General features: G+C 39.0%; 1 protein-coding gene across 2 annotated transcripts in view; it reads right to left on the bottom strand.

Moving 5' to 3' along the window:
* sufu.L (SUFU negative regulator of hedgehog signaling L homeolog) overlaps positions 1-15,011 on the bottom strand; it is a 32,185-nt gene extending 17,174 nt beyond the window's left edge. The window contains 6 exon segments of one of the 2 annotated variants that reach the window (NM_001092544.1): positions 291-363; positions 1,204-1,289; positions 3,687-3,829; positions 4,799-4,935; positions 10,168-10,302; positions 14,635-14,980. In NM_001092544.1, the coding sequence (NP_001086013.1) occupies positions 291-363; positions 1,204-1,289; positions 3,687-3,829; positions 4,799-4,935; positions 10,168-10,302; positions 14,635-14,783 (723 nt within the window). In that variant the 5' untranslated portion in view covers positions 14,784-14,980. 2 annotated transcript variants of the gene reach the window in all.

The following is a 15,011-nucleotide window of genomic DNA, read 5'->3' on the forward strand; positions in this document are numbered from 1 at the left end:
CAGCTCCCTAACACAAGATAACAGCTGCCAGGTAGATATAAGAACAGCATTCAATAATAAAATCCAGGTCCCAATGCGACACATTCAGTTACATAGAGTAGGAGAAACAACAGCAGAAAGCAATACCATCCTAAAGTGCTGACTCTTTCTGAAAGCACATGACTGTGTAAACAGTGCAATTTATAAATAAAAACTACACCATAAAAATCATGACAGAATGCCTTTTATGTGGTTAAATGATCGATAATACATTTAAGCCAGCACATTTAAAATAATTTATATAAACATACTTGCAAGTGTGGATCAATTTCAAATATGGTCTCTCCTCTTCGCATATCTGTTATTAACCAGGAACCACCAGCACTGAAGATAATTGAAAAAAAAAAAAAAAAGTAATTAAAAAAAGTTTAGTTTTTAAATATAATTTTTTTTGGGGTATAGGAAATCTTTTTGAAAGTCCCTTTGAAGAAGAGCTATTATCTTCATCATTAAAGGGCACCTGTTGGGTAAAAATGTTATCCCCAACCAAAGGTGCGGGTTAATAGAGATCTGCATTCCAGTTGGGGATAACAGTATTTTTTTTTTTTAAATGCACCACCCCCCGCCAGTGCTACGCTACCAGCACCGGGAGGGAGCTCCCGGTGCGAGCAGCCATGTCCAGTCACTTGCATGCGCATAATGAAAATGTGCCCCTAATTGCTAGTTATGTGCATGAGCGTGACATCACATGTGCGTTATGCGCATGCGAGTGACAACATAACTGCTCGCACCGGGAGCTCCCTCCCGGTGCATTTTTAGAAAAAAAAAAAAAACCTATGGTTACCCAACTGGAATGCAGGCTCTATTAGCCTGCACCTTTGGTTGTGGATAACATTTTTACCCAACAGGTGCCCTATAAATTTAAAAAATAAATGGAGGGGAGGCGCTGTAATTATAAAAATCCCTGGCCTCATTATGGCATAAACCTTAGTTCTGATCACTTGCTCCAGCCACAGTGTGTACCGTGTCTCCTTCTGAGGACACTAAAAAGAAACAGACTCTAATAGGAAGAGGCAGGGGATGAAGCCCAGAGCAGGAGGAGGAGTCACATTTAACGTGTCCGTTCTCCAAGCTGCAAAAGCGTCATCCCCATGGTGCCTGTGTCCCCCAACCTATGTAAGAGAAATATAATTAATTTCCCAAACTACTGTTGAAGCTACTTACACTGGCACAGTTCGCAGAATGTCCAGTATTCCCTGCCCATTCCATTGCTGCGCTGCATGCAACTCCTCTGTGCACACACCGACTATCTAATGAAAAAAGACAAACACACATTGGAAACATTTATGCAAAGCCTGGCGTTCATGGTAGTTTAAATACAAAACAGATGAGGAGTCGCAGGATTTCAATACATTTTTCGACTAAATAAAAGTATTTAAAAGTCTGAATTCATTAGTCAAGCTTTGCCACACAGTTATGCTAACATATTTAATGCAGTGATCCTGCCACTTGGGGGACACACAAATAAATCATCTGGTTAAGAATTCAGCCAAATCAGGAAGTTTTTAGAAGATTTGGAATTTTTTATTTCACTGTAGCGAACCCCTTAACATTATGTGAATTTAAAACACTAAACAGACATTTTTTTTGCTCACAGATGGACATTTTCTATTTTACTTTGTGCATTTATGAAAATAAAACATTAAAAAAATATTTGGTGTCCCTATGGAACCACTTGAAAAAATGTTCCAGTGCAATGGCTGTTTCTGGTCTTAAAGGGGTTGTTCACCTTCCAACACTTTTTCCAGTTCAGATGGCTTCAGATAGACTTTATATTTTCTATTTGTGAGTTTTCTAATATCGAAGTGTAAAGTTACATTTTTCATCTTCTAAAGAAACTCTGGTAGGGGGAGGGGGTCACCGACTCTTTAACTGCTCTGAATTGATACATTCAGTTGATACATTTGTTATCTTTGTAGCTGCTGAGCAGAATCCATGGGTTTCATCAAAGGGGAACTCCACAACAACATAATGTAAGCTTTTTGAAAAGTTAACATAATTTAAAGCAACTTTGCAATATACATCAATTAAACAATAATTTGCAGACTTTTCATGATTTTTAATGGTTTAACAGTTCCCTAAGCCTAGCCCCCTGCTTTCCTACTGATCTGTCTGACTACTTTGCTGAGCTGGCTGACTATGGTTACTTTGTATCAACAATTCCCTGCAATAAGATTTCAATAAGGAATTGAACATTACAGTGCAATTCATTGTGGGTTATATAGTTCCTGCATGCTGTCTGTAAGCTGTGGAGAAGTTGTTACAATTTGTAACATCAGTGTTTAGTCCCTCCTTCCCTGCCAGGATTTCAAATAATGCAGAAAGAGAAGAACTGCTAATCAGCTGGATTGCAGCATAGAAATGACATCTGTTCATACTTTGAAGAAACAGGTAACTGTGATGGCTATATTAGGGGTTTCAGTGTTATGTGGGCCTCTATCAAATTTTGGTTTGAAAGCCGAAGTTCCCCTTTAAAGGCAGCTGTTAGAATGGATACAATAGTTGCTAGTATTCCACAGGTACAGCTGAGAAATGTGTCAACTAAATGTATGCACTAAATGTAGCAAATTGTAACAGTTCAGAATGATCCTGGGTTACTGAGCTGCCAGACAGACACTAGATACAGGAACATTAAACTTCAATTTTGGCAAAACGGTAAAAAAATAAAAGATGGAAAGCAATCGTAAAAAGTCTGTTTATGGCGAACAATTTGAAAACAACTGAACTGAAAAAAAGTGTTTGGAAGTTGAAGAATCCCTTTAAGAGAACATTTATACTTTAGTTAACCTGTGTGGTTCTGGAATTTCTGTATCACCTGAGAGCTATAATTTAGTTGCAGTCAATCAACACAAATGAGAATGGAGAGTTACTGGGGTCATCTCCTGAGGGACAGCTCTTCACTACTAAAGGGTCATGGGCCATTGTTGCCTTGGGCTAGTAAACAGGCCCAAATCATGTGTAGCATTTCTAGCCAACTTAATTGCATTGACAACTTTCATGAACTACTCACTTTTACAGTGAAAAAGAACTGCATTTTGAAGCAAGACTGTTCAGACCAAGAAACCGCTCCCATTGGAAAACCAAGGTTTTATCTGCATTGGGGGTGGGGATATATCGTTCTATTGGTTGTTAAACTAATGCCTGTATTTAATTATTCCCCATTAAAATATTTGTTAGGGCAGAGACACACGTGGAGATTCTGAGAGATTAGTTGCCCAACAACAAATCACCTCTTCTTCGGGCTACTAATCTCCCCGAACTGCCTCCTCGCCGGCTAGAATCTAAGTCACCGACGGGATGGTGATCGGAGCTATTTGCACGAAGTTGCCTCACGAGGTTTAGATTCTAGCCGACACGGAGGCAGTTTGGGGAGATGAGTTGGCAGAAGAAGAGGCGACTTGTCGCCGGGCGACTTAATCTCCCGAATCTTCAGGTCTGTCTCTACCCTTAATATTTGATTGCTACAAAGGGGATTTTTATCAATAGAAATACATAGCAGCAGCTTGGGAACAAGGCAGAACTTTAATCCTCTATCAGGATAAGATTATTTAAGCTTTTTGGGATTGTCTTATAAGTATATTTTTTGTGCCTGTAATCATGTGGAACGTGTCTATTTGTGCGAACAGATAACTATTGAGCAACCAAACCTGTAAAAACGAAACTATTCCAAAAGGCGTCTTCACTGGCTGTAACTGAGGATCTTCTGTCAGAAGCATATGCTGAATTCGAGACTCACTGTTGTCTAGTGGACTATGCCATGACACATGGTCACCGCTGCAAAATGTGTTTTCTGAATTACAGAAAGAGGAGGAGTGAGGGGATTGCATCAGATAATCTTGCAAACACACAAATGAAACAAAACAAACATTGCTGAAAGCAAATATCAAGACAGGAGACAGAGTACATATTAGAAAATCTAGGATACCCAACCTGTTAGCCCATGGCAAATTTTTGCAGTTTTGAGGCCAAAATCGCCATAACTACAGAGGATCGCATGTTCAGTTGACCCGTTTTTCTGCCTTCACTGATCAATACAGATACTTTTGCCACAGGCTTTGACTAGCTGTGTGTGGTGACAAAATTACAGAAAGATCCTTTATCCAGAAAACCCCAGGTCCCAAGCATTCTGGATAATAGATCTTTTTATTATTATAGCGATTTCCTGTTCTCTAGGAAAATGAGAAAATACTATTTTCCTGTTAAGTGCAGTTAAATGGCAGGCACAGTTTTGCATTTTGGTCAACCATTTTAAACATAAAATTAAAGGTGTGGTTCATCTTCCGCACAGACTAAATTTGAGTAGCTCCTGTGAGAAAATTTTTTTTTTTTTAATATATATCATCTTTATTATTTTAAATCGAAACCTGAAGTTTCCTCCAGAGGCAACTTTGGGTGACGTCACAATGGGTTGGTTTTTCCACTGGTGATTTTAGTTATTTCCAATGGAGACAGATGCATTTTCTGGAGATTTGTTGCTCACAGTTGTGCATAAATAATCCCGGTCGACACATCTCCCTGTCGGCCACTGTTCTTAGCAGGGCTGATCTACAGCTTATCTGGTCTGTAGCTTCAAAACTAAACATTTAAAATAATAAAGATGATTTACAAAAATGATTTTTACAGGGGGGGGGGCTATTCAAATTTAGACTATGGCTAGAGGTGAACATTCCCTTTAAAGGAATGTGTGCTTCCCAATGCTCCTCCGGAAGCATGGACTTGGAAGTGTGTACTTATTACATATAAATCTGGAATACATTACCAGACTGGAAAACATATCTTGCAAGTCCCTGCATCAGTTCTGCTGGCCATGTTGGAGGTGCAGATTCGCCGGCCTCTCTTTTCAATCTAAAGGTAAGCTCAAAGCCAAAACCACTTGGACCATCAATCCCTGTATATCTGGGGGAGAAAAACTAAATGTATTGATGTTTTGATACTGGTTGACATGCATATCCTTAATTGATGCCCTCTTTTAAAATGAGAGGGCACCCTATTAAACCCCCTTACATCCGAGCAGAATAAAAGAAAGCCTAAGCAATTGCATAAACTCAAGAATCAAAATTGTGTTGGAAAAGACTATTCACTAAATTACTCTGGAAAGTGTAAATATGACTTCTATAAATAAAGCAGTTATTGCCTGGGCAACATTCATTCACAAGAAGAGAGGCAATCCTTTTAGCTGCAGCGTAGAAACCAAGAATAGAAAGTAGCAAAGGTGTTCACCTTTAACTTAACTTTTAGTATGACGTAGAAAATGATACTATGTGACAGTTTGCAATTTGTTTTCATTTTTAATTATTTGTGGTTTTTGAGTTACCGTATATACTCGAGTATAAGCCGACCCGAGTATAAGCCGAGGTACCTAATTTTACCTACGAAAACTGGGAAAACTTATTGACTCTAGTATAAGCCTAGACACAACTACAGCCGTCTCCCAGCAGCGCACATTCTGCCAAAGCGACCCCCCCAGCGATCAACCGGACTTCTTTGCAAAGTTGATGGTGACAGAGAATTGCCAAACGGATTACTGTGTGCATTGTCCCACTGTCCCACTACCATGTGCAGAGGGTGCTGTTTGATTTTGCCATCACTGTTAATCTTTCGTATAACCAACAGAGGGCGCTGTGTGATATTGCAGTCACTGTTAATCTTTCATATAACCAACAGAGGGCGCTGTGTGATATTGCAGTCAGTGTTATTCTTCCATATAACCAACAGATGGCGCTGTGTGATATTGCAGTCACTGTTATTCTTTCATATAACCAACAGAGGGCGCTGTGTGATATTGCAGTCACTGTTAATCTTTCATACAACCAACAGATGGCGCTGTGTGATATTGCAGTCACTGTTAATCTTTCATATAACCAACAGAGGGCGCTGTGATATTGCAGTCACTGTTATTCTTTCATACAACCAACAGATGGCGCTGTGTGATATTGCAGTCACTGTTATTCTTTCATACAACCAACAGATGGCGCTGTGTGATATTGCAGTCACTGTTATTCTTTCATATAACCAACAGATGGCGCTGTGTGATATTGCAGTCACTGTTATTCTTTCATATAACCAACAGAGGGCGCACTGTTATTCTTTCATATAACCAACAGAGGGCATTGTGGGATATTGCAGTCTCTCCCCAAGTGTACTGTTGGTATAGGAATGATTAAAAGTGACTGCAATCTCAGCTACTCGGGTCGAATACAGCTGACCCGAGTATAAAACGAGGTAGACTTTTTCAGCACATTTTGGATGCTGAAAAACTCGGCTTATACTCGGGTATATACCGTATTTATTATAGCTTTTTATTCATCAGGTCTCCAGTTTGCAATTTGGCTACTAGGGCTCACATTACCATAGCAATTGATTTGAAAAAAGGGACAAATTTATAGGAGAGGCCTGGTTAGAAGGAGGAGTAATAATAATACATTTGTAGCCTTACAGAGCATTTGATTTTAGATGGGTCCAGTGACCCCCATTTTAAAGCTAGAAAGCTTCAGAAGAAGAAGGCAAATAAAGCTATAAAAAATAATGAAGACCGACTTAAAAGCTGCTTAGAATTTGCCATTCTTTAACAAACTAAAAGTTAACTTTAACGGTGAACCACCCTTGTTCTTACCCCACTTTATACCCACTGCCGACCTCTGCATTTACATAGTGGTGGAGTAGATAACCTCTTTTCCAGAGTGAAAAACACATTGGCCCTTTGTAGCTAATTGTGGGCTAGTTCATGTAGAAGTCAATGGCAGTTCACCTAGGCTTTTTTTATTTATTTTTTTTAAGTTTTTAAAATTTGAGAGTTTGTAAACCTACTGAAAAGGAGTAGAATGCAAACAAGTTCAAACATTTAAAAAAAAAAAAATAAAGAATATAAAAAAAACTTTTAAAATTCAAATTTTGATAGTAACATGGAAAAAGTGGTGTAACACTAGTGAACATGCAGCCAGGTAGATACAAGTTTCTTGTAAAAGTTGCAGCTTCACTTCAGTGGACTTCAATGCATAACTATCTTACTCACTTTTATAAATATACAGGTATGGAATCTGTTATCCGGAAACCCGTTATACAGAAAGTTCCAAATTACAGAAAGGCTGCTTCCCATAGACACCATTTTAATCAACCAATTTTTAAAAAAGGTTTCCTTTTTCTATGTAATAATAAAACAATACCTTGTACTTGATCCCAACTAAGATATAACTCCTCCTTATTAAGAAGCAAAACCAGCCTTTTTTAAGGTATGGAGAGCCAAATTACGGAAAGATGTTATTCTGAAAACCCAGGTCCCATAACAGGTCCTATTCGGCATATGTAATTCACACAAAAGGGAACTATATATAATGGATTTGGCATATGCTTAATAAAATGTTGCTTTGTCTTGGAGGTGCATGGCCCAAAATAAACAGTTTGGCTATTGTATTTTGTATCTCACAGACAAGTAAAAGTTGCACCATTAATGTACTGTATGTGGCAGGCCTTTAAAAATTATGACAGAGATGCTGTATCTTTAAAGCAGCCTTACGGCACAACACAATTAAATGCGTATGCAGGCTTTAGTTGCCCTTTATACATTTGGAACATGCATGCGTGGGAGTTTAGATCTTGCAAAGTAAATCTGTCTCAGTTGGTGGCCTAATTTCTTTTCCCTTCGTCAGTGTTATTAATGGCGTTAACTACCTCAAACAAATCACAATCTGAAACTAAATACACTTGCGAAAAAAGGGTTTCCATATGTTACCAATTTCTTCCAGGGAGGTCTACCTCCAGCACAGAGGGAGAAGCGTTCCAGGAGACTAGTGCCCTTTCTGAGACTTTCCAGGGATAAATAGTTCATTTACAAAGACTTTATTGATTCTGTAATTTCACAATTAGAAAAGCTGCCAACATGGGCTCACAGATACTCACACTAGCAGGGAACAGTGTAAACAAAGGAAAACCCGCAGAGAGGCGACCTCTCAGTTGGAAATAAAGCAGTGGCCTGCCGTTAAATAGACTCAGATCTATCAAGATCAAACTGAGAGTAAGACACTATTTAGCAGGCAGCTGAGGGATCATTACATACACTTACATTTGTCAAAAAATACATTTTATTGAATTCAATTTTAGAATCGAAATCCAGACTCTTCTCAAGTCTGTAAGTAGTAATTTGTACTGCAGCCTTTACTAAAACTAAAGCAAAATTTTCTAAGGTCCTTAACAACTAGATCACAGTTCAAAGCCTGTGCGATACAGGTTTAAAAAAAAAAAAAAATTAAAATGAAGACCATTTGCAATTTGTTAAATGCTCGTGGCATATTAGGCAAAGATAGTTCTGCGGAGTAATGCCTGTGACCCCTCAAAAAGCCTGCAATTGAAGTTAATGTCAAAAACAAGCCTGGTGTACCACAGGCCCTAGAATTCTGTAAGTAGAGATTAAAGGGATGGTTCACCTTTAAGGTAACTTTTATGATGTTATCGAACGGCCAATTATAAGCAACTTTTTAATTAGTTTTCTTTATTTATTTTTTATAGGTTTATAGTTATTTGTCTTTTTCTTCTGATTCTTGTCAGCTTTCAAATGGGCATCACTGTCCCCTTCTAAAAAACAAATGCTCTGTAAGTGCTGTAAGCACACGGGCAAATTCGGGGAGATTTAGTCGCCTGGCGACTAATCGCCTCTTCTTCGGGGCGACAATCTCCCTGAACTGCCTTACGGCTGCTGAAACGAAAAATCAGCCTGCGGCAATGAACTAGCGTTGCTTCGATTTCCGAAATCGTCCGAAGTTGCCTCACGAGGAAACTTCGGAAATCGAATCGCCACGAGTGCATGGCTGCAGGCAATTCTTCATTTTAGCAGGCGGAAGGCAGTTCAGGGAGACTGACGCCCCGAAGAAGAAAATCGATTAGTCACCAGGCAACTAAATCTGCCCTTGTGCTAAAGCCCTAAGGTTACAAATGTATTGTTATTGCTACTTTTTATTACTGATCCTATTCCAGTCTCTTCAGTTAAATCAATGCATGGTTGCTAGGGTAATAAAAATATTACTATATCATACTAAAAGTTATCTCAAAGGTGAAACAACCCCTTTAACATTTAAAAAAAAACAAAAAAGAACCCCCATTCCACTACATTTAACAACATAACAGTAGCTTCCTACACTGATGCCCAAAAACGTAATTAGGCCGAAATGTGTTTGTAAGGACCCTGGAGCAAATAACCCCCCAAGGAGTTAATCCCTGAGCAACAAAACACCTTAATCACCAACTATACCATTGTGCTTGGGGGGGGGGGCTTAAATATAAATGAGGGGTATAAAACTGCAACATGTACGTTATAAATAGCCCAGGGACCTTACAAATTCTTGAAATTGCCAAGTTCTTCCGTCATTTCAAATGAAAAGCAATTACATGGTATCAAAGATATGTAGATGACTGTTGCATTTCCGTTCAAGAGCCTGACAATCTAAATTATGCTCATATTCTGTTGTATCATTTTCAATAAAAACTCCCAGATTTGCCAGGGCCTTACCACTACATAAGGAATTTTACCATATCATGGGGAATCTTAGTAGACTTATTTTTGTTTACTCTGCTGATAAATTGTGATTAAAAAAACAATACCTTACTTTCATGGGTAACCATTATGCTCATAATAATAACACACTTGGAATGTTCTTTTATGTTTGATAAATATCATGCATGTATATTATTGTATAAAATCCATACACACATGTAATATAGATCATAATGCTTGTGCAGTAAAAAAAACATTTTCAGTCACAGTGACTACAAAATAGATTTCAAGCCTTCAGTCAGCAACTGTGGCACACTTTGGGTGTGCAGGTATGGGATCCATTATCCGTAAACCCGTTATCCAGAAAGCTCCAAATTACAGCTAATGATATCTTTGGGGATACCATTGTGGGTGCAGCACACGGGTGGGTGCAGCACAAGCTATGTTAGCATAACCATTTCATTCTAATAGATATATATATTTTTTTTTTACAGTTTACAAATTTCAATCAATGGACCTGTGTAAACAGAGCATTAGTCACAAGATTTACAATGCATCTTTTTTTTTTTCCCCTGTGGGCGCATGACAAAAGTGCCCTCAAATTATACATGTATGTAGACAATTTATATGTTGTGTGAACTTACTCATGGACTCTGTTGTCACCATACAAATCACTCAGGCCAAAGCTGACATAGTGCCAATGTTCTGGAACGTCAAGTGCTGGATTGCCAAGATTCCTGTACATGCTCACATAATCTAGTGGGTCTGGTCCCCCCAGCCTGAGAACAGATAAATTAGAGGTTACAGTCAGTGAAAATATGTTCGTCCCAGAGCTTTGAAATCAAATCCAGTACACACAAATGTTTTGATACACAATTTGAAGGGTGAAACCATGTACAATTATGGGATCGGTTATCCAGAAACCCATTATACAGAAAGCCCCAAAATACAGAAAGGTTGTCTCCCATAGACTCCATTTTATCCAAATTATTTAAAATGATTTCCTTTTCCTCTGTAATATGTATGTATGTATGTATGTATGTATGTATGTAGGTATGTATGTATGTATGTAATCCAACTTATTGGAAGCAATCCCAGCCTATTGGGTTTATTTAATGGTTTACATGATTATCTAGTAGACTTAACGGATCTTTCTGTAATTTGGATCTTCATACCTTATCTGGAAAACCCCAGGTCCCAAGTATTCTCCCTTACCTTTAATAGTATATGTACCTGTATTCAATATGGCCTTTTACATTCTGCTATGCTACAACTCCCAGAAAATCATGGCATGCTTCATATTTTTTAGGATGGTGGGAGTTGGAGTTCAGCAGCAGCTAGAGTGCAATTATGTTCCAGATCCCTGGAACACATATAAAGGAGGCGGGACGAAGCACAGTACACACAGGCATAATTAATATAGGCATAACCACCGGGATTAAAACAAAAACTAAAGTTTGAGAAGTCTGCTTACTAATCATTTCTTCTATGTATATTTACATAAATATAATATATACATACAGTCCCATGTGTGGTGCACTCCCATATATAATCAGTATATGCCTGGGTGCTGTCTTGTATATCATAAGTAAAGTTTCTCAACAACAGACGCACTCCGGGACTGAAAATAAAGAAACATTTATTGTCAAATTTCAATTCTGTTTTGGACCTTTATGTAATGTCTACAGAAAGGTCCAAAACGTGACCGAAACGTTAATAAAATTGTCTTAATTTCACAGCATTATGAAGTCCTGGAGTGTGTCTGTTGCAGAGAAACTTTATGATATGCAATCTATATTTATATTTGGAAGCATTATTTTAAACCTTCCAAAACACAAAAATGTTCAGCGATTATAAAGCTACTTATGAATGTAGGAAAAAGTAGCGTTAGTCTATGCCTTTCTGTCTGCTGGTTTTGACTGTTATTACAATACAATGTAATATAAGCCAGTTCTCCAGGTCTGTGTATAATAATTCTAAAGGCGAACTAAAGGTATTTTGCCACTGGACAAAATCTTAGGCATCCCCCAGTAATTATAATTGATAACCCGATACCTCGGGCTCCTGTTAGCAGATAACTGCATCGGCTAAGGGTATTTCTGTAAAAGCTCATTCACAGCAATCATCTGCCTTTCCCCAGGCCAGGGCAGGAGTGTATACAGTAGAGTGAAAAATAAGTTTGGCCTTCACTTTACTGTGCCTGCCCGACCAGAATGAGAAGACAACAGAAGAAGTCACAGAAAATGGCAACAAGGAACAAACAGGAGCACAGGCCTGGGGTCTCAGGTAAGTGATTATAATAAACAAAAGCCATGACTATCCTGTAAATGATATCCTTATAAACGGTGCTTAGTGATGTCATTGGTTCTAATCGGAGCTTAGTGATGTCATTTCTGTCACATGAAACTTGTGTGTTTTAATAAATAAAGTATCCCCTGTTGCAAAATATGAGGATATTGGAAGTCACCTCGGAATACCATGACCCGTACTGTATGTGTGTGTATGTATATGTATATATATATATATATATATATATATATATATATATATATATATATATATATATATATATATATATATATATATATATATATATATATATGTGTGTGTGTGTGCCGCACTCTAATCCAGTGTAATTTATAATTAGGGATGCACTGAATCCATTATTATGGATTCGGCCGAACCCCCAAATCCTTTGCGAAAGATTTGGCCAAATACCGGTTGCGAAAGGGAAAACATTTTTTACTTCCTTGTTTTGTGACAAAAAGTCATGTGATTTCCCTGCTCGCCCTTAACTTGCATATGCAAATTAGGATTTGTATTCGGTTCGGCCGGTAGAAGGATTCGGCTGAATCCGAATGAATTCTCGATTCAGTGCATCCCTACTTATAATATCCTTATATTTTACAAGAGGGGGTACTTTTTTCACTATATAATCACTGTGGCGGGCACCTAACCATCTCAAGTGATTACACCTTTAGGCAGGGTCAGACTAGGGGGGCCGGGGCCCACCAGGAGTGCTGCCCCACTCCCCTACTGTGACGCGCTGAGAATGAACAGAGCTACGCACATGTGCAAAAGGTGCCACTCGGCGCACATGAGCAAATGTGCTGCACGCCGCCGAAAAAAAAATTCAACCCGGATATCGGGAGAGGGGGTCTGGCCCAGTGGGGGCGAATGAGGGTCGGGGCCCACCGGGTTTTTACCCGGTGTCCTGCCGGGCCAGTCCGACCCTGCCTTTAGGCCTCCTTTTGACAGATTTACATTTTTAGCCAGCTTTAAAACCACTAAAAATGAACTACATATACAATCTTAAAATTGCAATTTGGCTCTTAGCATTACATTTCTATTTAGCTATTTTCTGCCTCTGAAAGTTTCTCAACTTGACTTCTAGCAAAAACAGCCCTGACTGTACCCAAAAAACAGAGACTAGCATCTGGCCATGCCTGGGAAAATCTGCTCATACAGTGCCCATCTCTATGTCTCATGGGTCGACATGATGCATACTGTGATGAACTGCCACTTCATAACTTACTGATGTTATACAAATAATGGCAATCTTTATTTATGCCAAAATCCATAATGGACAGTGGCATGTGAAGTATAACCTTTATAAAGGGGTTGTTCACCTTTAAAGTAACTTTTAGTATGATGTAGAGAGTGGCTGGTTTTCATTTTTTCTTATTTGTGGTTTCTTATTCTTTTTATTCAGCAGCTCTGCAGTTTGCAATTTAAACATTCAGGTTGCTAAGGTCCAAATCACCCTAGCAACCATGCACTGCTTTGAATAAGAGACCAGAATATGAATAGGAGAGGGCACGGATAGAAAGACGAGTAATAAAAAGTAGCAATAACAATAAATGTGTGGCCTTACAGAGTATTTGTTTTTAGATGGGGTCAGTGACCCCCATTTGAAAGCTGGAAAGATTCAGGAGATAAAGGCAAATAATTCAAAAACTATAAAGACAAAGTGAGAAGTTGGTTAGAATTGGCCACTGTAAAACAAACTAAAAATTAACTTTAAGGTGAACCACCCCTTTAAATTAACGTTAATTATGATGTAGAGAGGGATATTCTGAGACAATTTGCAGTTGGTTTTCATGTTATTTGTGGTCTTGGAGTTATTTAGCGTTTTATTCAGCAGCTATCCACTTTGCAATTTCAGCAATCTGGTTGCTAGGGTACAAATTACCCAAGCAACCAAGCATTGATTTGAATAAGAGAGACTGGAATACGAATAGGACAGGACAATAAATATGAGTAATAAAAAGCAGCAGTAACAATAAATATGTAGCTTTTCAGGCGCATTTGTTTTTAGATGGGGTCAGTGACCCCATTAGTACGTTTTAAAGAGTCAAAAGATGAAGGCAAATAATTTTTTTTTTTAAAGTTGTTTATAACTGGACATTCTATAACATACTAGAAGATAACATAACGGCAAGCCAGCCCTGTAAACAATGATAACAGCGCCTTATTCTCCTCAATAGACAGGCAAGTGTCAGGCATTAAAAGCACAATGTCGTGTAAGGCTCTGTACACACAGCTCCCTTCCCTGCAAGTTACAAAGTATATAGTAATTAACACAAAGGGGCAGATTTATCAAGGGTTCAATTTTGAAGTTAAAAACACTTCGAAATTCGACCATCGAATTGAAATACTTTGAATATCGAAGTCAACGTTTTTTCATTGAATTTGGGTATCCTGCAGTCAAAGTAAAATCGTTCGATCGACTTCCAAAATGCTGTAGAAGGTCCCCATAGGCGAACATAACTCTTCGGCAGGTTTCATTTGGCGTAGTATTGAAGTCAAAGGTTTTTTTTAAAGAGACAGTACTTCTATTATCGAATGGTCGAATATTCGAACGATTTTACTTCGAATCAAAGTATTCTGTTCGATGGTCGAAGTATCCAAAAAATTACTTAGAATATGGAATTTTTCTACTTTGAAAATTCCCTCGAATTCACTTCGACTCTTGATAAATCTACCCCAAAGAGTTTACAAACTTGATCCCCAGCTGGTGCCGCAGAGGATTGTGGGAGTTGTAGTTGCCCTGCAGATATACGTTTCGTCTGTCTCACTAGCCCAATAGGCAGCCTGTTCGGAATACTCACCAGTACTTCACAATGGCCGTGACCTGGAGAGGGTTCGCCTGCTCCGGATAGAGCCTTCGGCACTCGTTATAGATAACGTGTAAACCGGGAGGAAAGAGGGACGGGAAAGCCTGGGGAAGGGGGGCACCACTAGGCCTCAGCTCCTCCATTCCCCCTTCCAAGCAAATCACCAACAGGAGACAATAAAGAAATGTCTGGGGAGTACCGTGGGCTCGGCACTTACGAGGGGCCCACTCGAACAACAGGCGACTATCACTCCCCCCTACAAACTACGGTAAACTCGCCCCCACCAACCAGCAGACGGCTGGGAAAAGTCTGAGGCGTCCAACAGCTTGTTGCTGGAGCGCAGATGGTGGTCCTGAGAGGCGGCTCCCGCT

The sequence above is a fragment of the Xenopus laevis genome, chromosome 7L (genome assembly GCF_017654675.1).
Source record: "Xenopus laevis strain J_2021 chromosome 7L, Xenopus_laevis_v10.1, whole genome shotgun sequence".
NCBI lineage: Eukaryota > Metazoa > Chordata > Amphibia > Anura > Pipidae > Xenopus > Xenopus laevis.